General features: G+C 39.3%; 3 protein-coding genes across 6 annotated transcripts in view; 2 read left to right on the top strand and 1 right to left on the bottom strand.

Annotated features, from left to right (window-relative positions):
• Positions 1-1,305, top strand: part of LOC103138111 (uncharacterized) — a 29,383-nt gene extending 28,078 nt beyond the window's left edge. For both annotated transcript variants that reach the window (XM_016671535.1, XM_016671534.1), the window contains exon 28: positions 147-1,305. In XM_016671535.1, coding sequence (XP_016527021.1) covers positions 147-256 — 110 coding nt within the window. In that variant the 3' untranslated portion in view covers positions 257-1,305. The remainder of the gene's footprint in view (positions 1-146) is intronic.
• Positions 505-19,115, bottom strand: pkma (pyruvate kinase M1/2a). Of its 3 annotated transcripts, none has more exons than XM_016671539.1 (11): positions 19,057-19,115; positions 11,942-12,120; positions 11,612-11,703; positions 8,520-8,651; positions 8,250-8,436; positions 7,891-8,161; positions 7,631-7,781; positions 6,599-6,751; positions 4,361-4,527; positions 1,746-1,927; positions 505-1,635 (listed from the first exon to the last, which is right to left on the bottom strand). In XM_016671539.1, the coding sequence occupies exons 1-11, from the start codon at positions 19,098-19,100 to the stop codon at positions 1,529-1,531; spliced, it is 1,665 nt and encodes a 554-aa protein (XP_016527025.1). In that variant the 5' UTR covers positions 19,101-19,115; the 3' UTR covers positions 505-1,528. The 3 variants fall into 3 exon arrangements, with proteins under 3 accessions (XP_016527025.1, XP_016527026.1, XP_007552276.1); XM_016671540.1 differs by lacking the exon at positions 4,361-4,527 and adding an exon at positions 3,825-3,991; XM_007552214.2 differs by lacking the exon at positions 19,057-19,115 and adding an exon at positions 17,814-17,921.
• Positions 19,116-22,505: 3,390 nt separating this feature from the next.
• On the top strand, positions 22,506-24,722 carry gjd6 (gap junction protein delta 6). Its single transcript, XM_016671524.1, has one exon. The coding sequence runs from the start codon at positions 23,074-23,076 to the stop codon at positions 24,250-24,252; it is 1,179 nt and encodes a 392-aa protein (XP_016527010.1). The 5' UTR covers positions 22,506-23,073; the 3' UTR covers positions 24,253-24,722.
• Positions 24,723-26,239: the final 1,517 nt, after the last annotated feature.

Here is a 26,239-nt window from a genome sequence, read left to right as displayed (position 1 = left end):
TTGTACGTCTTAGTTTGTTTCCATGTCAGTGTCTCTGAAAGTAACAAAAGCACTGATTTGCAGTTATTTAGGCAATTGGTGGCAGGAGAAATTCAAATATTAGTTGGCATCAGTAAATGTGGTTTTGCTTCCATTTCTCCCCGTAGGGCTGAAGGAGAGTCCAGTCATGTCTCACTCAGACTCTCTTCTGCTGGCAGAACTGGAGGATGAAATCCGTAAGCAGGTGGGCGTGGTGTACAGCCAAGACTGCCAGTAAATGTTCTGCGTTCACGGAAAGATGAAATAATTACTCAAAATGGATTATTATGGAGATCCAGCAGGACTTTGTGTTGCAACACTGCTGCTACTGTGTTATCTCGTTGTTTTGAGAGGCCTGACATAGGCCATACCTCATAAAGCTCAGTAAAAGGTTCTGAATCCAAACTTTTTAAATCTTTCTTTGAGCTTACTTTCAATCCTTCTGTTCCTATTAAGTTATTTCAAAAACAAAAGGCCAGAAACTTCTGATAGGTGCTCACTTTATTGATAGAACCTCAGTCTCACGAGACATCTCAATTCACCAGCTAAACATCATAATCCCCCTTTACATAGTTAGTTCTTAGTCTCTAGCATTACAATCAAAAGCATGTTAGAGGAGCAGGACAGCTACAGTGGATCACCAACAGAGAAGACGATGAGAGAGGTTTTAAACATGAGTTCTGATCTCATGATCCAAATCAAATGTTTACAATTTTCCCCCTCGGATATTATCTGAATGCAAAGAAATGTAAAGGCTCTGTGACACATCCAACAACACAAAACATTAACTCCTCTGGATTGGACACCCAAAACTTTGTATCTCTATAGTCAGACAAAATATAAGCAGAATTGAATGTCCCAAAAACAACAAAATAAAGAAGTTTACCTTTCACAAAAGTCAAGTACAATTTAGAATGTAACAGTGTCTGGAGACGGTAAGGAGTGCAACACTAACAGATACACTGAAACAATGAAAGCTGGTCTATAAGAGAGGACACTTCATACTGAGAGCACTACACAAAAATCTGTTTAGGGGAGTCATGGAGTCAAGACCTTTGTTTGCCATTCGTTTGTTCTTTACAGTTCACCAAGGCGCTCCAAAAAGACTAGTCGGCTCCAAAACCATCAACACCCAAACAGGAGGCAGACATGCATGCACACGCAGATGCTTCCACTCATAGGCTTTCATATGTAATGTTACAAGTGTCGGAGTGAATGAATATAGCTGTTTTTGTTTGGGGTGTAATAATCTGAAGTTCTGACAACTGCTTTGACAAAAAGAAAAAAAAATCTGTTCAAGGAATGAAGACATAATTCGGAATTGCCTGGAAAAAAATATCTGCTTCCACCCAAGCAGCTGCTCGGTCATAAGGGTCGTCTTCTGATTAATTATTTGCATGAGAACCTAAAAACTAAACATCTGAGTGCTTATAGGAGTGAGGGGTTGGGATGGTGAAAATGAAAGACAGATAAATGTGAAGGGTCAGTGCAGGGCAGCTGCGTTGGCTGCTCAAGCCACCAGGACCACACGCATGGTGTTGGTGTAACCGGAGCCGGGACGCCAGCCAGTCAGGATGATGACAACGTCACCGTCTTTGAAGAAGCCTCTGGCTTTGCCTGAAGAAAAACAAAAATTGTATCAAAACCTTTCTTAGTAAAAACATGGAAACAAATTCTGATATGCTGCTCAATTTAATTAAGTGGGAGCATTAAAAGTAGCTGCTCACCCATTTCCATTGCGAAGTTGACGCGCATGTCAACGTCCTCAGCCCACACATCGTGAGGGGGCTTGGTGTAGAGGACAGGGAAGATCCCGCGGTACAGGTGAGCCTGGCGAGCCGTCTGGGCATTACGGGTCACGGCGAGGATGGGAGCACGGGGCCTGTACCTGGAGAGCAGGTGGGCAGACCTGCAGACACACATGCATACACGGGAAGCTGAGAACTGAGGAAGAAAATGTTACATAATTTATAGTAACTTCAGCAGATTTGCTCTGATTATGCCAATTTTTCCCCATACAAAACATCTGACGCAACAAAAAGTTGACCTGTCACTTCGGAGAGCCTATGTAAATTGAGTAGTCTGTGCAATTATGAGACCAGATTACAAAACTGAAACTTGACAATACTACAGGTTAATAGCAACAACATGGACATAGGGTGCAAGTTAAATAAAATATTTAGCGTTCATGGGGAAAAAAGTAGGGATGAGACTATTTCAGTTGCCAAAAGCATCAACTACAGAAGAATGTTGGTTAAAAAAAAAAAAGAAAAAAAACTTAACATTTTTGCAACACAAGGATTTTTTTCCATTACTGCATAATTTGGACGTCAATGAAATGAAATCTGTAGTCTGTAGTAGACATTAAGAATTTTGTTTGGCCCATTTGAAGTTTTATTCAAAATGAAAAGGGACAATTAGACTTTGTCATATACTTGATCTAAATTTAGACCATGCATGTTTACACACATCTTTGTCAACACAAGTATTGAACACACAAACACTGCAAATATTAAAAGAAAAAAAACAAAATCAATATGGTTGAAAACCACAGAAAACCAAAGTAAAATTGTCCTACCACCTATTCTGGTAGATTCTGACTCACACAGAGAGCAAACACTACAGTTTTCAATTCAATTAACCTCATACAGTTAGAAATATTGTAGAATCTAATTTTCAACATGCAGTTACTAAAATTTCTGAGCAAAAAGTCTGAAAAAGTCAAAGCAGTCAAAATGGGTGATGATACTTCTGATGCCTCATGGGAGTGCAGGGGCTCCAGGTCACAATAAGAAGTCCAGTTCATGTTTACTCTAGTTAAATGTCTTGGTAAAAAGTAAATATATTTCAAAGACAAAAGATTAACATAAAAACTTAACTATATGCAAATAAAAAATTCTAGATTAACACTAACAATCCAAATGACCTAATCTCCCACATTAAATTACTCATTAAGAATTTCTTCCAATGTTTGTTCAGCTCATTCAAGTTTGCATGAATTTATGCATGAAAAGTACAGTTAGGTTCCCACTACATTTGGGTGAGAACCTAACTGTATGGGTAACATCTCTATGTTTCTTCCATTATGTTGCACAATTTGATTCTGTGCCATTCATCATTCTGTTTCAGAAAAGCTTCAGCTAAGTTAGGTTTCATATTTCATACAACTTTGACCAAGAGTTGACAGTTGACTCCACGTTTATAGCAAGGTGCCTGATTTTTATAGCCAAAAATCAACCTTCCTCCTTCTCAGCATTTGTATCCAGGTGTTAATGTTGAGTGTTTAAATGTTGACTTTACTCTTAGGGATCTGAAAACACTTAGAAACAAGCTGTAAGAATGTGTTCCATATAAGAATGGATCGTCCTCACAATGACTTATATTTATAATATTGCGATTTGGGAAACATCTCGTCAGTTCAACCTCTGATTATCAAATAGAATTGGTTATATTTGCTTTTTACTATGACACAGAGCTGACATAATGGATGTAACATTTTCTTCTATGTAGAACAGTGTTGATCAGAATTTGATCAAATTTTAGTTTTGCATTCATTTAGAAGACTTGGTGAGATGATTAACTCGCATTCTGAGCCAGTGCATCCATTTGTGAACAGACAAGACCCATTAATTTGGCTAATGTCATTCCCGCTCTCGCTCTTATTCTCTACCCTTCATATCCACACACATCACCACACACATGCAAAATTAAGAGATTTTAATATATATACGTAAGAGAATTAGGAGCCTGGGTAATTAGACCTTACCTTCAGGAACATTTTCAGACTGCATCCCTCACTTTCTTACCTCCCAGTCTTAGTGAGAATAATGATGGCACTAGCACAGCATTTGAAGGATGCTTCAACAGCTCCGACTGCTACAGCCTCTGAAGGGTCTCTGGTCAGGCGGGAACTTCTCCTCAGCTCCTCAAACAGCTGTCTGTGGAAGGTGGCTGCTTCTGCCTCTCGTGCTATCTAAGCCCCGAATGGAAGATTACTCTCAAACACACTCCACTACAAACACATCAAGGCACTCACACCACTGAACGACTGGCAAAAACAGGACTAGACTATGCTGAATAAGGATAGTTGCAGAAAATAAATTAAGGAAGTTTCAAAAAACATCACAATTTTGGGAAATACTTTAAATGTGGGAACATTTAGGTACAAATAGCAGAACTTTGGCATTAAAGTATAGCTGGTGAGATAATAAACAGTCTAGTTGAGCTTTTGCCAGGTCTCCCAGTTACTTCATCAATGCCTGCCTCGCCCTACTCTCCCTCTCTGTCTGTTCAAGTCTCCATCAGACATCCAGAAGATGTCGGCGCCAGATAACCGGCCTACCTTCCAGAGCCCGTGAGCACAATGATCGCAGAGGCTAAGCTCTTAAAGGAGGCCTCGACAGCGCCGATTGCAATGGCCTCAGCTGGGTCGTTGCAGTGCGGCGTAGAACGACGCAGGTCCTCGAACACCTGCCGGTGGAACATGGCTGCCTCGGCTTCACGAGCAATCTGGCACAAGGGCAAGATGCATCGAGTACAGGCATTCCCACACCAGTCGCGCACAGAGATGGAAAAAGAAATGAGGGGGGGAGAAAAAAAGGGGGAGATAAGACATGGGAAACAGATTGACAAGGTTAAGAGGACATAAAAAAGGAGAAGGAATGGACAGAAGAAATTAAGATAGTTAACAAGAGAGTTTAGGTGTGCAGTTAGAGGACACGGGGAAATACTGTTAAAACTATGTCAGATGTTTAAGATCCTCACACAGCTACAAAGTAGAAATATAAATGAAAAAAATTTGATGTCAAATGACACATTAGTGAATTATTAATTTCTAAAATAGCTTGACACAAAGATGCAAAATAAAACTAAGGCACTTTAAAATCAGCCAGGAAAACATCAGAAGACTTTGAGACAGGTATTTAGAGGTTAGTGTAAATTAGTTTGTGTTTTTTTTTGTCTAATGTGCAGCTACTGATAAAGATGGGTGTTTACTCCAGATTCAGAGACATTCGATACACTCCCAGTGCAACAGGAGCACTGCATCTGCTGAGTCACAAAGACATCTGCACTGTGGCTAGGAATAGCAGCAGCTAGCCAAGAAGGCATCTGGAGTGAAGGACAGGCAAGATGGGATCAATGCTTCGTCACTTCAAACAACTGATAAACTGGGATATTTCTAAATTACCATTGATGGTATGGTATTTGAATCTTTTTTTGTAATCTCTCCCTAACTGAGAAACAGAAAATGCAACTTTGAAGCAACAACATTGGATAAATTCAGAGTCTTGACACTTATGATCCTTTGACCTTGTGATGCAGTCAGGTACGAGTACATTTAAGAAAAATCTGCAATTTGGAAACTTGACTGCAAAGAAATAAGTAGTATAGAATATGAGGTGCAGTGAATTTGTTAGATAAAGAGGTGCAGCAGCTGCCATTTATTGTGGCTTTGAGAAAAAAAGGAGCTTCCAACATGCTGTTCAAGTAATTAATAACCACATGCACATTGTAAATATCATGCAGCGGTCCATGTGCTTGCAGCTCCTAAACATCCTTAAGATTACTGTATAGATTAAAAATATATATAATTTGTAAATTTAAAGTCAGTGTTTCAGTAGATGATCACAGAAACTAAACTTGCAAGTATGTACACTGCCTGCCCAAAGGATACATACACCATTTCATTTAGCCTTGGTTACAGCACTTATTTTCTGCAGCATTGTTTTCAATATTCTGCGATGTTGCCTTCATAGCCATCCAGAGTTGGATAAACATTTTTTGCCGACATCTTGTAAAGATGATGGGAGTCTGGCTGCTGCATGATACTCAGTATTGTTAAGGTCTGGACTTTGTGATGGTCAATTCATGCATGAACATGATGTATGCTCCTTCAGTGTCCTCAACACAAACTGAGCCAGAATAATCCTGACAGTCATCTTGGAATATACCCGTGTGATTAAAGAAAAATTTTACTGACAAAATAACCTGGTTATTCGATATATGCATCATTCTTGGAGCAACAACCCCAGATCATAACACTTCCCACACAGGTTTGAAGACTTTATCCACCTCTCTTGCACTGATGCAACTCTCTTTCTGGAACAGGGTAAATCTGAGTCCAGTCTTTAACTTTCTAAGCAAACTTAAGATTTTTCTAATTGATGAGCCTGAGTGATTTTCTTAAAGCTGCACTGCTATTTAGCTCCAATTATTTGAATTCTTTTTGCATTGTACATGTTGTAATGTTGCTAGTTCGACTCCAATACGGTTGTTTAAGAAATGAGAAGCTACTACATCAGTTATGGTTAAATAACTTAATAATCAAGGCAGTAATTGCCAACTTGTTAAATCCAAGTCGTGATTTCTTTTTTGGACAGGCAGTGTACATGCCGACATAAAAACAAGGCAGAACATACAGACAAAAGTTGATTCTTGGAGAAGCAGTTGATTCGTAGCACAAATAATTTTTTTTCAATTCAATTTCACAATTACAAATTTTGAAAGCTTGTGGAATAATTAATGGTTATATTCTCATCGGGTTTGAAGATTTTGCATTTTTAAGTGTTGCTGGACTCACCATGTGCTGTGTGCGCACTGCCTCCAGGGGGTAATCTCCCTTGGCAGTCTCTCCACTCAGCATGATACAATCGGCTCCGTCCAGGACGGCGTTGGCAACGTCGCTGCCCTCGGCGCGGGTCGGTCTAGGCTTCTTGATCATGCTCTCCAACATCTAAATGGTTCAGCGAGATTCAACTCAGCATAGCACCACACATTTACACCGGAAAATATCTTCCTTAAACCTAGAGGCCAAACCTTTAAAAGCAAACTTCTTTGGTTTTTGTTGCATTTTCTTAAAGATAAAAGCTACTCTACCTTCCTTTCAAACATATATGCCTCTGGTGATTTAAGACAATTTATCAAAGTTGTGTGGAGTTTATCAATTTACAACAAGATCTTAAAAATAAAAAAAAATAATTATAAATTTAAAATTCACCATAATTGTCCATCATACTACAACAATGATGCAGAAACTAAATGGCCTCCTGCCACTTTTAAAGCAATCCAGTTTGAAAACCAGCTAAGTTATGGTACTCCACAAATACTGGGAAAGACAAAACATTTATACAATTTTACACAATGAAGACCAGAGGAATTACTACTAAGTTTAGCAGTTCTTTATTAAAATGTTTTGCCCAAGTCTATAATCAAAGGCTATGAATCATAACTGATAACCAGTGTGAGGATATTTAGCAGCATAATAGATCATTCTATTTTGAATAAGAACAATTAGATTACCAGTATTACATTTTTGAGGAAATACTATGATCTTAAAATATGGGATTTGTACTTGAGGTTAAAATCTGAGAAACTCACTGACATGTGCCTACATGCAATATTTATTAATACCAGTGGATCAGTGCAAATTTTATGCTGATGTTATTGACAAAAATGCAGATAAAATCTGTAGGCAAGTGTGTTTTAGATCTGTCTTGAGCTGAATATCATTTTGTGGAATCCTGCACTACATTACTGTCAGAATACCTTTTGCTAAAGAAATCCACCACCTTCAGTGTTCATAAGAATCAGCCTTCCTGCTCTATGGACTAACCTGGGTTGCGCATGTGATGGGCTTGCCAGCTTTGTTGCAGCGACCGATCATCATCTTTTGAGCTAAAAAGACCTTTTCTGTTGGGATCTCAATACCCAGGTCACCACGTGCAACCATGATGCCATCGCTAGCCTCCATGATCTCATCAAATCTGCAAACATATAATGCAAAACACATAATCAAAGATCTCAATCAAACATAGAACATGACCAAGCCCATCATGCATAAAGCTGCAGTCAGCTTGTCAGTACCATACACACCTGCGTACACCCTCATGGTTCTCCAGTTTGCTGATGATCTTGATGTTTTTGCCCCTCTCTCCAAGCACAGCTCTGACAGCATGTACATCATCTGCTTTGCGGATGAAGGAGGCAAACACCATGTCGACTCCCTGCTCCACACCAAACTGCAGATCCTTGATGTCTTTCTCTGAAACGGCAGGCAGGTCGACGGCAGCGCCAGGAAGGTTCACCCCCTTCTTGCTGCCCAGAGTGCCTCCGTTTTCAATCTCACACATGAGGTAATCACTGCCTGGAGGACAAAAATGGACACAACAGCAGTTTTAACGTCCGTAAGAACTCACAAAAGGAACCTTAATGTGTGACACTGGTCTACTCACCAATCTCCTTGACCTGCAGAGAGATGAGCCCATCGTCGATGTAGACCTTGCTGCCAACTTCCACCACTTTGGTGATGTTCTTATAGTCCAGCCAGAGGATCTCATCACTGCAGTTGTCTTGGTAGGCATCGTCTAAAGTAACCTTGATCATGTTGCCCTTCTTCAGCTCAACCTCAGCTGTGCCACTCTGTCACATAAAAATGCATTTACTTCATATCAAATTGGAGTACAATATAAATGTTATGGTTTGAGGATTAATGCTAAACTCACTCCTTTAATAAGGCCGGTCCTGATCTCTGGTCCCTTGGTGTCCAGGGCAACACCGATGGGTCTGTAATGGATACTGCCCGGCTCGAAGCTCTCACACGCCTCCCGCACATTCTTGATGGTTTCTGCGTGGTACTATAGTAACAAAAAGCTGTTTGTAAATTGCTTGCAAAAAAACAAAATAGAAACAACATATAAAGTAACTATCCTATGAACTGTTGAATTTCCCATCCAACCTTTGGCCACATTACTCAATATCATCACTTTCATTTTTCAGTATGGGTGAATTTATATTAATTACATTAACTAAAAACTCAACTAGGTTTGTTTCTCTTAATTCTGATGTTCACTGTGAAAGCTTCAAGACATGAACTGAATTCAATGTTAACTTTATGTGTGCAGCACAAAAACCAGTTGACCAAAGTGCTTCACAAATGGATGTTAAGGGGATGATGTAGACAAGATGGGGCTCCAAAACTGAATTACCGGTAATTAAAAAAAAAAAAAAAAAAAAGGATTTTACGATGAGATGCATGTTCATACTTCTTTGTAGCAGTAAAAATGTGAGCTGCAGTGCCCTGAACCATTTGTAAACGCTGCGGGAATGATTGATCTAACCCGGCATATTAAGAATTACAATAGTAAATATGAGAGGTAATAAAAGCATGAATAAACTTGTCAAGGTCTATAAAAGGGAAGCTATGGCTTTACTTTGGCAATGAGTTGTACTTGGAAAAAGCTCAACTTGAGTTGGGGTTTCAAGAGCCAGCATGCAAAGACATATAAAAGACATTCTTGCTTGATGGGACTCCCAAAATTAAGACGGTTCGTAGAATCTGATGAGAAGAAAAAGCATTGGACAGTTTCTCAGTGACATAAATTCTCTTCCAGATTAAAATATTTATCACTTATTTGGGAGTCCAGGTCACATCATCTGAAGGTAGAATAGAGAGGCAGACAATCCAAGTTGCTTGAGGTCCAGAGCAAACTTTAAAAAGTAAGAGTGAGCATACTATATAATATTTACTGTTCAAATTTTAATTTCAGAAATCTTTCATTTGCTTTGTGTAATTTTTCGTTTCTTTTAAAACATAATCAAAACAAATTAAATGAAAAGCATGATATGAATATATTGCTCTATTTAACAAATGGTAATATAACATTTCTTAAAGCAGAAGAAATGAGTCTTACTTTAATTGGGATTACTGAATAAATATATTTTCTAATTTACCTAGATGGACCTGTACTGTTATTTGCTATCATTTTAACTGGTACAAAAATCACGCCAGGGCAATTAATGTACAAGGTGTGTTTGACAACTCACACAACCATAAAGTAACTCAGTAATGGCAGCACTGCAATGATCAGAGTTTTTCTTCATGCGACATAAGAATATTTAAAAACAAACATTCTAGAAACCTTTGCAAAGCACCGAAAATATGTGAAATGTCACTGCATTTGTTAAAATGTTAAAATTGCTGGGTATAAGAAGTTAAATCAAACAGTCAATGTCTTCATCAGCAGCTGTCCTTGACCACAACTGGATTTTATGACATAATTACCAGTTTCAGGGCCAGGCCTGCTGCCTCGTGTCTTTTTTTAGTACGACATTTGAAGAGGTGTGGCCTTTTCTAAGAATATCCTGAAAATCCACAAATTAGACAGCACATATTCTAGTTCTGTGCTAGTTTTATTTTATTTATTTTTTAAAAAGACTTCACAAACGATCCAAAAAAATAAAAAAATAAAAATCACACTGATCTATAAAATGTTGCAGTTAGAATGACACCCACTGTGACTCTCAACCAAGCTGTGGGAAAGTGGGAAGAAAGAGACACGGTAGTTGTGTTTTACAACCATTAGGGGGATTAATTAACAGATAGTGCAGCGTTTATGGCTTTAAAGACAGATGTCTGCTGTCTACCTCTGTAACCTGAGCTTCCAGTAACAATGCAACTGGCAGATAATTACATTTGAGGTTGTTTTTCTGGTCTTTTCCATTTGAGCTTAAATAACATTTCTTGTGATTACAAATAATGCTGAGCACTACTAGAAATCAACTTCCTGCCTACAGCCTGAGATCATTCTTTAGCTTTAGTGGCACAATTTAGTTGCTTTTAGTCGTTTAGTTCATTGACTGCATTGAAATGAAATTTGAGATATATTCAGGAAAACTTTAGCGTGAACCATCAATCTCTAAATAAAGTTTAATGTGTACAGACATTTGCCCTTTAAAGCCAATTGAAGTTTGAGACTTTGGTAAAAAACTTCATAGCTCAAAACACTAAGTGTGGCCTTGCCTGTTGCCTCAAGGCCTGTAGTTAAAGACAACAGAATAAAAAAGGTCAAAAGAGCAGTTCCTGCAAATATCAAGGAATGTGTGGATGACAAAAGTGTTACTTTTAGTTGGTAAAGAGCAAACAAAGTATTTCAGCAATGGTTTAAAAACAAATTAAACATGATGCCTTCTGGGTAAGATTCTTCAAGTGTCCTCTGAAGAAAGGAAAATGGGGAGTAAATTGTGGATGAGGTTATGTTTATATCAACTATTTTATTGCCAACTTTTCCTTCACCCTCTATAGCAGTCAATGGAAAGCTTCTCTTACTCAATTTAATTCAAGTTTGCTGGTCAAGTTTCATTATTCGTTGCATCAAGTTGATTTCAAAATGTCTTTGTTCCTGTTATCAAGAAAATTTTAGCCTTTTGTAAGGTCATGTGTCCCTTTGTGTCTAAAATAGAGGCGCATAATTCAGCTACAGTTTTTTAAATCTCCCCATCACTTAAGACAGACATTTTAAAATTATTGATAAGGTATTGAAATAAAAGTGTGGGATTACTCAGCAATAACATCAACTATTTCTTCTGTTCGTTAAACCATTTTGTGATTGCTTAGTAGGATTCTAGTCTAAAACAGTTTATTACACAATACGTGCCGATTCACTGTCAGCGTCAGATTTCACAATAGCAGGAAACTACAAATGATGACAAATATTACCTCTAAGCTCAATGTACCAGTTGAGATAAAGCAGAGAACTGTGTGTGATTAGATTTATAAAGTAAATTAAACCACATTTTTTAAAAAAAAAGCACCAACCTCATGTGTACCATGGGAAAAGTTCAAACGAGCAATGTTCATTCCTGACTTGATCATCTCCTTAAGAATATCCACAGATCTGGATGCTGGTCCTGCAAAACGAAAATGTTTTTGTTTTTTTTTACACATTGGACAACATTTAAAATCTTGAGCTTTATAGAAATTTCTTATCACGGAGTTTTTCAAATGTTATACTTCCATGAGCACATCAGGAAGAAGCCAAACACGGTTAAGGATTTTGTCTATAGCAATTTTATATCACTATAATATTTTAACAGGAAACTATTAAAATTTGATTTAAGGGACTGCAACTGGAAAGAATCGACTAACCAATGGTGCAGATGATGCCGGTGTTGCGGGCTGTGGTGGGTTCGGAGTCGATGTCCAACAGGCACATGTGTTCCAGGAAGGTGTCGGCCATGGCAGCGTTGAGCTGCTGTGTCTGGATGAAGGCAGAGCCCATGTCTTTTGGCAGAGGCATGGCGATCCCTTTTACAGTTGGACAAGTACTGCATGCAAAAAGGAAAAAAAAAATAGGGAAGAAAGATTTTCAAACACAGCAACTAAAAGGTTACCACACTCACCATTTTTCACCCTTTTACAAAGTAATTAAGCAGAAAGTATCTGAGCAAATTACCAGGTGCTTTATACATGGAAAAATCTAAATTTTCTGTGTTCTTGTTAATGTGCTGATGTGCAACTCGAACGCTCATGCCAATAATGCAGGTAGAAACTGATTTTGTTGCTGTGGGTTCTACCCTTACTTGAAGGTGAGGAGAATTTGGGGAAACTACCAATTGGCTTTTACACAGAATGCACCCAACAAACAGAAAGCAACCATTTCAGAAAAAAATAAAACCTAGGTCCAAAACTCCCAAGGTAGCATTTTTATTGTCAACATTCTGTTATCTCAGTCGTGAAAGTTGAAGGGATAAAAGGTGGAAATTTAAGATTAGACTTATGAAATTCACACAGTGCAATTCTGTGCAAGTACATTTTACTGTGAACACAGGTTTTTACGCAAGACTGCTTTTTCTTAAGTTCCTCTTAGTTTTGGGGTTGCACAAGCAGTGGACAAAATGAACAGTAGATAACCTCCCAACCATTTCTGGATTGCTTTGTTGATCTCTGAAAAGTCAAGACTAATACCCCAAACATATTCCACATAAAACAGTACACTGGTCCTTTGCACCACGTTGTAGAGCTTGTCCACACCCACCCACCAACCCTTCTGAGTCATCTGTGCCAATGAACAACACAGTCATAAAGCTACAACTGTGGAATTTCCTAGTTTTAAGAATGATACTTAGTGCAGACCAGAAATGAGGTTATGTAAAACCCCAACAGTTGCCCACAACCTCCACCCCCCTTCAATCTGTTAGTGACATTCTAATGAGCCTGCTGAATCCATCTCATAAAGACTAATTTCTTCTTTTTTTTATTTATTTAAAGAAAAACAAAGAAATAAAAAAAAATGTAAACTAACAGTCGAGGTCTATCTGAGCAGAGTGCAACAGTATTGTATATGAATGAAGAATGCATCTCCCCTCCAAATGTGGTTGCATAACTGCTGAAACAGCTCACCAGTTCAGATTTGCTTCACTAACCAGCCAGTGTTAGGCTGACAGCTATATTATGAATCACTTCACTCACCATGAGGAAGACGTTCCTAAACCAAATGTCATTCAAGGAAAGACAAGTATGGCACTTGAAGCCATGTGAATGTGTACTAAATCATATTTTAGGAAATAAAATAGTTCCAAAGTGGCATTAATTTATATAAAGATTGTCTTATGAAAAGTCAGTGGATTAGAGTAGAAAAATAAGATTAAAAACCAGCATTTGTAAAACCATTACCTTCTTAAAACAATATTCTCTCTACATAGTTACTTGAATATAACATCTAACATAATGGAAATTGTATAATCTTAGGTATACACGTGACGTCACCAATATCATCATTGGTGTATTACCTCCTTGATGCCAACTTTTCCTTCACCCTCTATAGCAGTCAATGGAAAGCTTGAGTTCTTCATTACTAAATTATGCATGCAATCCACTCTCACTTGGTGAACAACAAGCAGAAAAACTGATGCTTTAGGCAACAACCCCTTCATCTGGTATTTGCTGGTCCTCATGATCAGAGTCTGTTCCTCCTTCAGATCAACACCAGATGGTAAGTGGCAGCCATCAACATGTGCCACAGAGAGAAAATGGCTTCCTTTTCCAATGTCAACCAGCAAATGAAATTATAAATCAGTCTTACTTAGCAACTTGCCTGCGTCAAGACTACTGTATGCAAACGTGGTAGCACCTAGAAGTCAATTTTTAGGAGGTGGTGTAAAAGCAAACGAAGGCCTCCGAGAGGAAAATCTTACGCATTAATCAGGCACACCAGAGGTTTAACGTTGGCTTACTCATCACATCCTAACTACAGATGAATCAAGACAGGGGATTCCAGACAGAGTTGCTATACCAACATCAATGGCTCAGACAAAGACCGTACGTGAGTGCAGTCACATCCCACTGCAACCCCAGGCAACCTCTGTGACTGGGTAAAACCACATCCTCAAAAAGAGGGGGGCAGACATTTGCTGAAAGAAAAAGCAGCACCTCCACCATGTGCTTTTTAGAGTAGACTTTTTACTGCAGCTTAGCCCAGAGGTTCCCAAACTGTGGGCCATGCCATTGCAGGGGGGGCACAGGATGGATCAATGGGAAAAAAAACAAAAAAACAATGATGAATGCTGTGCATGCTGGGGGGTGGAAGAGTATAACAGGAAGTCTCTAAGAGTCTCTCTATCCACCCAACCCCCCCACTGGACACACATTGTATAACAAGGGGTGTAAAACAGGGAGTCTATCTAATCCCTCCCTCCCCCCACTACCCAGCTCCACCCACCCACCCCCGGGGTCACACACATCGTTTCAATAAGACCAAAGTCTAACTCTCCCTATTGTAATCCACAGGGGGGGTCCTGTGGGTAGGGGGAGGGGCAGAAAGTGTTTGGAAACTACTGGGGGGGCCCAGGAGAAAAAGTTTGGGAACCACTGGTTTAGCCTATATTTATCAAATATTCACTTGGAGCATTTTAAGTTATTGATCATAGCAAATTTAACTGATTGATATGAAGTGATAGGAGTTGAGCTGTTTGGTGTATTTTCATTTTTGTAATATAATTTCACTGTTTCATATAATTCCAAATAAAATACAAACAAAATGAGTTCCTATGCTGTATCCCAAAACAATGTAAGCAAGTTTGAGACATCTCTGTACACCGTGAACTACGAATTAACGGCTGCAACATAAAAGCTACAAATTTGATAAAAAGCTCTCAAACTTGCTCCTCTGAAGGTATGAAACAGCCAACCAAAGGTACTAGTCAGCTTTAGAGAGACACTACTTAATAGACTAGGAATTGACATTTGCCCATGTATCATTGATCAACTCTGACTGGTGATCACAAAAACAATCTGAAATGTTGCCGTATTCAAAACCAAGAAATCCCACCTTTTCTGTCGATAAGTGCATCAACCTACAGCATGTACTTATGCAGTTTTTTTTTAGTTTAGTAGAAAGAAAAAGATTAGAATATTGCTACCTCATTTAAAAAACCTTGAGCATATGCCTTTGTGAATATCACCCACAACCTTAAACTACATTGGAAAAAAAATATATGGAAACCACCCTGATAACAGTTGCAGTTTTTCCTGTCTAACTCACCTTACTAATACTAGTTTTAAAAAAAAAAAAGGAGAAAAAAAAAAGGTCTGTGACACTAGCACAGCCTGTAGGCATCACTGCAGCAGCAGGACAACTTCAGAAGTTGGCTACCTAATAATCCCTTTCCAACACATCAACCATAAAAATAGTTTTAAGATAACAAATCTCATATCTTGGTCATTTAGATGTGAAGTATCCCTATACAGTAATCAACAGCAACAGAAGCATGGCTGCCAGTGCGACGTGACATTCCCCATCATCCACTATGGATGTGATGTAACATGAGGCTAATCCAAGTTAGCTCCCAAGGACAGAAGCGTCTTCAATTGTTCACCCTCCCTAAAACTAGGTAGCGTGTATAGTTTGCACTACATACCCCCTGTAGATCCTCTGGTATCTCCTGGGGACAACCAAGCCCTTTACAAGCAAGGGCCTCCAGAGCCTCCCCAGTGTGCTGGAAAGTCCAATGCCAGTGAGCAAGCCGTGCCTCACAAAAGCAGAGTTGACCGCTGAAGTGAGTGTGCATGCGTGTGACACTTTTAGGAGCTCAAGTTTAAATCCATTCAATGGGGATAAAGAACACGAAGAGCACCTGCTGCAACTGGGCAATCGCCCTAAACTGAACCAGCAGACAGACACGAGAATCCCACCAGAGCACATCAGAACAGTGTCTAACCAATGCTAATGCTACCGTGGGTCACACAGACCCTAGGCTAAAAACAGAATGTGGGCTAATTATAACACACAGCCTAGAAAGCTGGTGTGTGGAAATATTGAACTCCATAATACATCCATTCTCATGATTGTAAGCTATGCCTGTACCGTCTCACAGCTCTCTGCAATGCAATGGGTTCCATAAACCTGTACCTAAAGTGGAATGCAAACATAAAAGTGAAGTTCTCTGAAACCTCAGAAAGAGAGTGGTCTGAAGAGGTAAAGGAATACCCATAAATTGTAGAGTGAAGTGGTATTAAAGATAAAATGCCTGCACATGGGAGCAGGACCAGCTGCGATATGTCTGACCTTCTACACTGACAGATCTGCTGCAGCTAAAACATTTTACCAAAACAGTACGTCATAAAGACTTTGCTAAAACAATTTTTTTTATTACTGCAATACACAAAATCTTCATTCAGTGTTGCCTTATTTTGTTGAACTCAAATGTGATAGCATATGCTGCTGTTTGAAAAGTGTGGGAGTTCATAACTTTCATGTAGTTAAAGAAAAGACAAAATAATTCTGATTTCTTAATGTGTGCTCAGATCACTAAGCCATTTAATTGAAAATTGATTGTGATTTCTGGACACTACCAATAATGGTGCACATTTTGACTCACCTTGACCCTTTGAAAGTAAAGACAACATTTTGTCAACATAATTTTTTAAACAGGACAAAACCTGCTTGTGTTTGCACACAATATTATTTCTTGCAACATACCAAAACACTTGTGAGTAGTCTCTGTCACTTTGGATGCATCTGATCAGGGGTCCATATAAATTAACCTTTAAATTAAGGCCCTTCTCTAGTAATTTTGTCTAGTTCTGTCTGGAACAGTTCACATTCTAAGGACGACAGTCCAGGCCTACACAGGCAAGGTGAGACCTGCCCTCACTTATCTGTATTCAATGTCAATAATCCCTTTTTTCACGATTCATTACATAAATCTACGGCACCACAGTTGCAGCAAAAAAAAAGACACGTTTCAGACTACATTTACATGCCAGCATTTTCCCTATACTAGTTTCATGGTTCTAGACAATTAAGAAAATTGTCTAAACAAAAGAAAAAAGTATTCAGGAACTAAAACACCTCAAGCTGATCAAGCTTCATTTTTATACATTCATATACAGAACACACAGTATCTCGGTGTAAAATACAGCTTCTGCTAAATTTCAGACGATGCGGCAAAGGTCACGTTCTCCCATCCTGCGTCACATTTTCCTGATCTGCAGACATCACTCGAACTGACCAATGGGAGGCGAAGAAACCGGAGGAGCCACACCCACAGCAGGAGGCAACAGGAAGCGACTCTACCACGGCTAAGACTTGACGCATCACGTTAAATTACCGTTTCAAAAATTTCTATGCAAAACTACGGAAGAATATAGCATAAGTTCATAACATAAAAGAGATAGCGGGTGGCCAAATATAAAGAGCTGCTCAGTATTCGAGGGGGAAATGCCGTCTTTTTCTTGTCTACACACTGAATTTTAATATTCAATACCGACATAGTTGGACTTACAACTCGTATCTAATTTGAGATACTGCTTTTATGACTCTTTCAGATGTACAGTATCGAGTTGCATGAGGCAACAGAGTAAAAATACTGACATCAATTACTGACCTAAACGTGACAAAATTTGTCAGCAAGATACATAAAGCTACTAATAAATCGAGAGGCTAATTGCTTAAGAGAAGCTTTCAAATGTCAAAACTATTTAAAAAACGCGAACTTAAAGCCCTGTTGAAAGTACCCACCTGAACTCTGGTAGGGGATGTCTACTGCGATGCGACTGCTGGCAGTCTGAGACCAGCTTCAAGGTGATCTACCCTCCTATTTCCTCACTGCATGGAACTACTTTCTAGGGATGCTTATATCCATCCGACAAATAGTAAAAGCAAAAGCGCACGATCTCTTTAGGGAACCTTACCAGCGGCAAGCATTAAGGAAACCAAAGCAGAGAAATGCATATTTATGTAAATACTGACTCTTATGGTAAGATGGGTATTTATAAAACGCAAAGAACGTGGCGGAAGGATATGCTGATACATGATAGGAGTGATTAGTAAAGTTAGAGAGCCAATGGGAAAGCGTGAAAGCATCACAAGAGCATAAAGTAGAGCATGTGACCGCATTCAGGAAGGTAGTCAGACTGTCGTTCGGATTAGTATGCAACGTGGGTGTCCATTGCCTTTAATGGCTTTTCACTTTATTAGTGCTTAGGATGTACGCAATATCGGCAGGTAAAACAATTAAAAGGCATCCAATTTTGACATCCTGCAGTATATCCTGTAGCTGCTTTGGAGTTTTCTAATCATCCCCCCCCCGCCCTGCATTTAGTTTATAAACTATGGAAAAAGATATTTATTAATTGTTAGCTATCAGCGCCATCTCCTCTGATTTACAATCAGTGAAGAGATGAAAGGGGTAAATTACTAGTTGCTTCAATGTGATGCTGCGTCGCCATCTACCGATGGATAATTATACGACATGACTGGGATTTCACTAATGATTTTGTGTTTAAGTTTGGGGGGAATCTTTTGCTGAGGTCAGTCATTAAATCTTTGGTTATTTAGTTGACCAAAGATTTTTTGCTGAATAGAAAACATTATATACATGTGCGCAAAATAATAATGCTAATATTAAATTCATCATCACTTATTTGTAATTGTAAACAAATAAAAAAGTATACATTTTTCTATTATAAGTGTAAAGTACATTTTGTGGATCTATTCCCAGGGTGTTTAATTATCTTGCCTCTTAATCAGCTTTGTCAAAAAAATAAATGACACAATGAAAATAAATCTGCCACATGCCTACCCATTCCATCTATAGAAAAATAATCAGCTGAATCAATTTCAAAACTACTTAGCAACGGTGCTTGGCAAATGTCACATTTACCTTCAAACTGATAAAACAATGAATTTATGTTTTCTAAACTGACAAAGTTTAATAAAAGACCTACTATGTCCCTCTCCATCTATTTGGCTTAGTTCCTACCTGTTAGCAGATGCACTGGTAGCGCTGCTACTCCCGCTGCCCATGTTGTTAACAACTGGCTGCTGACAGCCTCTGAGCCTATGAACAACACTACAGTGTTGAAGGGAGTGGACACACCTTCTCAGGTAAGGGAAAAAAAAAAATCTGCAGTCCACTCTGTATGTCCACTGGTGAAGCTCCTGCCTGTCAATCAGCATTTAGTGTTGCTAACTCCTGGGCCACAGGATACAGAGACACTCTATAAATCTGTTGAGCAGTTAGGATACCTAATGCTTCTAAATATATTATGGTCTTACTGTACAAGAGCTACCAATGATAAATGAATAAATAAACTGAAATCGCAAAGCCAAATAAAGAAACTGCAACAAAAAGAAACAGAAACACAAACAGGCAGGCACTCAATAACACTCAAGGAAAATGTAAAATCATAATTTAATACACTTAGGTAGTGGAGAGAACTTTATGTGGTTAAAAACCCATGAGAGCACATAAATTGTCCACTTAAAGTCCTCAGTCTAAGTTTGAACTGTGAACCTAAAGTTATTCAGGGATAATCACATACCCTATGCATTTTATTAAAAAAGAAAAAAGGTAAATATATGTTCCCATGACAACAAATGTTTTAAAGATTTTTCTTTTTAATTTTGATTTGCCAATTCAGTTAAAAATAAAGTTGGGTTTTAAGCTTTGATTTAAAGGAACTGAGTGTTTGATCTGTTTTCCAGTTTTCTTGAAGTTGGTTCCATATTTGTGATGCATAGAAGCTGAATGGTGCTCCTCCATATTTGGTTCTGGGGATCCAAAGCAGACCAGAACCAGAACTCCTGTGTAGTCTGGAAGGTTGATACAACCTTTGTTGGTGTGATGCTAAATCACATATACAAATATTGCTACTTTTTCTTTCTTTTCTTAAATGCAAACTAAGGGAAAGGTTGCTATTTTGACAGTCACATTGTGCTAAACCTGGAAAAGAGAAATTTCTTCAGCTGAAAATCAGACAACCTTATGTGTAATGAAATTTGAGTGTCTCTATTGAGAGATACCACTTATTTTTCTTTTTCAAAAGTACATTTCAGACAAGCATTTACATTTGACTATACAGTCAAACACACTGAGTGGACAGTTGGCCTAACACCTGTTCATTAATCTGTCAGTTCATAAATAGATACCTAGAGACAATGAGGGTAAAGACTGATTAGCTCAGAAGCTCAGTGACCATCATTTCACACAGGCACACAGTGACACACACTGTCATTGATATTATAAAAGAGTTTTGCAGTATTATATTAGGTATTTAGTATGTTAACATGTTTTCCTCAACTTTTTCCTAGTACTAGTCATCAGTTATGATTTATCTACAATTATTGGATAAATAATAATTGTAAACTTCATGTGCTCTCTGTTTTATGTCTTCATAAAATTTAATTCAGAGATGGCGTTCTTCTTAGCTGTGACACCTTGCTTGAAGGTAGCATTGACAGAGCTATTGCTGCCAATACCTTCATGTTGTCTTTCTAAGTATTATACACTTGACTATCTTTCTGTACTTACTGACCTCTCTTTCCAAGACTCCAACTAAAAGAGTTGCTGATGTGACTAACTTTGTTATGTACACAAATAGCTCTTTGGGGTACAGCCCTACTGACTCAGGGCTTACAACAGTGTTTATCTTATGGATCAGTGGTGTCCAAAGTCAGTACCAGTACAGGGCTGGCATCTTGCATGTTTTAGTTCTCTCCCTGGTTTAACACACCTCGATCAAATGATGGCTCATTAGATGGCCTAAGAAGATCATTGACATGCTGAAAAGGTTGCTACTACCACCAGGGAGAGAACTAAAACATGCAGGATGCCGGCCCTTGAGGACCGACTTTGGGCACCACTGTCCTAGATGAAGCTGCTAAAGAAGTTACTGCTACTACTTACTCTTTATTTCAATATAAAAGCACTCCTAGATTAGTGCTTCCATATTTATGCATATATACTCTGTCTTCTCAACACCTTAGTCGCCCCCTGAAAATGGCAGCTCACACTGATCCAGATTCTGCTGGAGGTGTATTTCTGAAAAAGGGGAGTTGTCCTCTCCTCTGTTTCTATGCATGCTCAGTATTTGGAATGGCTGCACAGGTAACACGATACCTGGAAGTGCCAGGTATCTGGGTGGCTTTTAAAGGCTATCCAATACGTTTATTCCTAAACCAAAAGCTGTGTCCCTATTCTCGGCACAAAGTCAAGACTTTTCCCAATGTGCACTGGACTCCGTCAGCTGTCCCTTTGTTAGTCACCCTGTTTCTGGTGTTTATGGAGTGGATCTTAAGGTGTAATCATGGAGACTAGAGTGTCTGGTTTGGGAACCAGACACTCTAGTCTCATCTTTTCTTTTTACACATGGCATGGCTATTTAGGCTTCTTCTGGCCACAACTTCCAGTGTGTACTGAAATTGTTTGCTTCTGAGTGTGAAGCAGCCTGAAATAGAGTCAGCTCGTCTAAGTCTGAGGTCATGGTCCATAACAGGAAAAAGTTGAAATGTCTGGGTTGAGGCCAGTCTCTGCATCCAGCAGAGGAGTTTTAGTATATTTGTGTCTTCTTTGCAACCTATTGTTGGATGGAACAGCAAACGGATTGATTGGGGCTTCATCTGCATTAATGTTTGCACTGCTCCTGTTGTGGTGGATAAAGAGCTGAGCAAAAAAGCAAAGCTCTTGATTTACCTGTCCGTCCATGGTCCGACGCTCACCTACAGTCGAAATGAGCTTCTTTGGCACGGTGGCTTGACTCAGTGTAAGAGATAGGATCAGGACCTCCCTCATCTAGAGTACACTCTATGTAGAGCTGCTACTTTTCCAAATCGAAAAGAGTCAGTTGAGGCAGTTCGTACTCGTACATGTGATTTGGAGGCCCCTTGGTGTTCTTAATTTGGAGGTTTTCTGGGCTTGTCCCACTGTAAGAAGACTTTCAGAAAGACCCAGAACTAGCTGGAGGAATCATGTATCCCACCTAGTCTGGCCATGGTATCTGCCAGAACGAGCTGGAGGATGTCAATAGGAAGAGAGATGGCGGTAGTGCCCTCTTGGACCTATTACTCCTGTAACACAATCTCAGATCAGCTGCAAGACAATAGACATAAATTATTTTATTCATGTAAAAAACACAACACAAACTTAGTCTTGAGCCAGCGATATAGCTTGCCTGAGTGTTTTTATCTTGGAAGCATATTTAGCCAAGCAGCCCTTTCAGTTGACTTTTTTTTAAAACACAGATAACAGGACTGGCAAGTGGATTGAAACCTTTTTTAAACAGAAAAGCCTACCAGGCACCAACACTATCTCCCGTGAGAGCATGTTTTTAATCAGCCAATTTCTTTCCCTCAATAGTAGAAACATATTGTTTACGGTTTTTGCCTTTAATTGTCTTGCAAGTGAATACCTATGCTATAAATTGTGCAGACTGAATCTGACAGTATACACGGTTCATTGGAATGTACATCAATGTTATAAGAAGAGCTCCTTTGCTTTTAGAGCACTAATCAGTGAAGAATGCTCTGTTACAGCATTATCAGTAGCTGCTCTTAGGAAGGAACGGGGATGTCGCTTGGTTTTAAAATGGATCCTCACTACAAGAGAGATGTGAGTGTGCCAAGTGACTCATGTCAAGTGGATTTTCTTATCTATGAAAGATGGGTGGTTCTAATACAGAGGCTCCACTGTGCATAGGGCAGCCAAGGGGGCTGGCAAACATTAGGGGACAGAAGAGGCTTTCTCCAGACATGAGGTGCTTGAGGTTAGAGGAACTAATCAAGGACTAAACAGATGTAATTTCTAGAAACAACAAAAGCTAAAAAGATCTACAAAAAAGAAAAGCTCCAATAGATTAGGTGGACCAGCGGGGAAAAAAATTCTTCCAACAGGAATTTTACATTATCAGCAACTCTAAGCGAGAGGTGGAGTATTTTAATTTAAACTGCTCTATTCCTGACAGCTCTTCCTTTACCGAAGCAACTAGCAGCAACAGGAATCATGACAGAGTGGACTTTGCTCAAACGTCTCCTGGATGCTGTCCATCATCACTCCACTATGATCGGACGCCTATGGCTCACAGTCATGGTTATCTTCAGGCTGCTCATTGTTGCTGTTGCTACAGAGGATGTGTATACGGATGAACAAGAAATGTTTGTTTGCAACACTTTACAGCCAGGATGTTCAACTGTGTGCTACGACACATTTGCACCCATCTCACAGCCTCGGTTCTGGGTGTTTCACATAATCAGTGTATCCACTCCGTCGCTTTGCTTTATCATTTACACATGGCATAACCTGTCCAAGCAACCACAGAATAGCTCTCAGATGCTGGGAAAACGACCAAGGCATAAAGCCATTGATGTAAAGCAAGAGGAAAGACAACAGACCTTCGACTGCAGCTGTGACTCGGACAGTTGCTCAATCCACTCCCATAAACATCTAGGTCACAGCCTAGCAGATGTGCTGGAGGACCTCACTACACAGAACATTCAGAAAAAGGACCTAAACAATACAGTGAACTTGATCCATCCCCAAACCTGCACCTTCAGAGAGGACACTGAGGTAGCTCAAGTTGTTTCTGGTGGAGTTCAGTCCAAATGTTACATTTTCCATGTTTGTCTGAGGGCTGTTTTGGAGATCTGCTTTGTCTTGGCCCAGTGGAAGCTGTATGGCTTCCATGTACCTGTCCAATTTCTTTGCACTTCTTCCCCATGCAGGCAAGCGGTGGACTGCTACATATCCAGGCCCACAGAGAAGACTATCTTCCTCCTCTTTATGTTCTGTGTAGGAGTTTTCTGCATTCTGCTGAACCTCCTGGAGTTAAATCATCTGGGTTGGAAAAAGATTCGTCATGCATTGAAGTTGAGAGAGAAAAAGTCTTGGGATGGCTGTCCAGGTATCCAGGGTGGATATAAACCTTTTCCACCTGACAGCCCTTCACTCACATCTTCTTTTGGATTTAGGGATGTGACCAGCACTACCTCTCTACCCACTCTGGATCTGGTGGTGGGTCACCAGCCTGATTGGAGCTGCGCACTTAGCCGTGAAGTTGTGGAAGTAGAAGTCAGGCCTGGACGAGCAAAGAGGTCGGACTCGCATAAACACGAGAGGCAGCTTCTGAAGAGCAAGAAGGAGATTGAAAGGTGCAAACAGAGGAGTGCTGAGGTCTGGATATAGACTGCCTGTGAAGAACCATGTTGTTTTATGCAGACAAAACTGGTCAAAAATGCCTGCTGCTGTGGAATGTGAGAAAACTCATTTACAACAGTTAACTTACAGTTAGCTTTAAGACACTTTTATGGTAGCTTTTACAGTTTGAAATGACAACTAAATGGCATGGCTCAATGTAATGTGAGGCAAATTTCATTAAGCATAACCTTTCTGTGAAACGTTTGGTACTATTGTTTAATAAGTCTGTGCTTATAAACCCAGGCGGGACCACCCACAGGTTTTTTAATATTTGTGAGCAGAAGGGCTGATAATAACATACTGACAGCCTTAAGGTTGTCCTCTTTTAAGTAGTCGATATCTTAATTTCAGATGAGTTGGGGATCATGTCCTTGTAATTTGAACAACACAACTAATTATATAAATATATTGTAGCCTTGATTATTGGGATTAATATTTGCATTTTCTCTTCAGCAGTGTTGTTTTCAGGCTGGAACATTATTTGCCATTCAATAAAAATATATTTTGAGAAACTTAGCATTTCTAGTATTCCTGCAGTCACTGTTATTTTTGATGCTGTTTTCTAATTCTGAGATTTAATTTTGAATTTCCATGTATTTCACAGAGTCATTAAAATATTTTGTTTATCTAGTTTATACTGCAAACTTTTGAGTTCAACAGGCTTTCTAGGAACTTCTACGTAGTAAAGAATTACCTTCTGTTTCTCATTTTGTTCCCATTTATTTCTTCTTATTTCCTTCACCTTTATTTCCTTTATTCAGATCACGATCTGAATGAAAACATATTTTGCAAAAAAATACTGGAAAGAAATTACTCCATACTGATATAAAAGTATCCAGTTTTCACAAAAGCTTTTCATAAGCCATAGGGGATACAACAAGTCGTTAGTTCCAATGAACATTTTTGCAAATTATTTTTTTACATAGAACCAAGTTGGTTTAAAGAGCTTCCTGTTTTCAAGAATTAAAATCAAAATAAAAAAAATAAAAAAACATATTGTATTAAACATTGTGATGAATTAGAAGCTGCAAATCTTAGTTTAGTGTAGTGTTTTGCCATGTTTTCCTAAGAGTGCAGTGTATGGTGACCCATCTACATTGACTTGATGTGGAGTTTGAGGTGCAATTAATAGTCAGCAGTGGATACCAACCCCACATCTACCCTGGATAGGGATCCACATGGTCCATCTCAGTCCTACACTCTAGAAAAAAAACTGTAGCGTGGAAGATCTAGAGAAGGGGTCTCAAACTCAATTTACCCGGGGGCCGCTGGAGGCAGAGTCTGGGTGAGGCTGGGCTGCATAAAGGATTCCATAAAAAACATTTAAAAAATATCCTCAAATGTCATCAACATTTAATTATTTCTCCAATACAAGAACTGCAGGCTTTGGCTTTGACAAAGACATGATGAAGGTGGGACAAAATTTAGGGTGCGTTCACACTGCAGCCTGAAGTGACCCAATTCCGATTTTTTTGTCAAATCGGATTTTTTTTGCCGGGCCGTTCACACTGCATATGCGATCTGGATGCGTTCTGCAGTCTGAACGGGCAAACGACCTGAAAGTGTCCCGCATGCGCAGTAGAGGGCGCAATAGCGTCAGCGTTCTCAGTGTTCTGCAAACCGCCATAAAAAGAAGTAGTGCTCAGTGTTTGCGCAAGCAAACATGGAGGCTAATGGTGGAGCTTAGCTTACACATTTGAAGTTGTTGTCCAACCGGAGCAGCATGTTAACAACTTAATCCTCATTATAGTCCGTCATAGTTGTTTGTCTTCCCACTTGCGCGTATCAGGACGCAGAATTTGTTGAGTATCAGTGACGTTCAGTTCGGATGAATGCGGCCTGGACGTTAGGTCGCATTTGAATCGGATACGTATCGGATGTGGGTCGCATTCGAAAAGAATCTGATCTGTGCTGTTCACACTGTCATGAAAAGATCAGATTCAGGTGGAATTACGTCAAAAAAAAAAAAAAAAAA

This window comes from Poecilia formosa, unplaced genomic scaffold, assembly GCF_000485575.1.
Source record: "Poecilia formosa unplaced genomic scaffold, Poecilia_formosa-5.1.2 Scaffold46, whole genome shotgun sequence".
NCBI lineage: Eukaryota > Metazoa > Chordata > Actinopteri > Cyprinodontiformes > Poeciliidae > Poecilia > Poecilia formosa.
The sequence above is the reverse complement of the archived record's forward strand: the minus strand, read 5'-3'. Positions and strand labels throughout refer to the sequence as shown.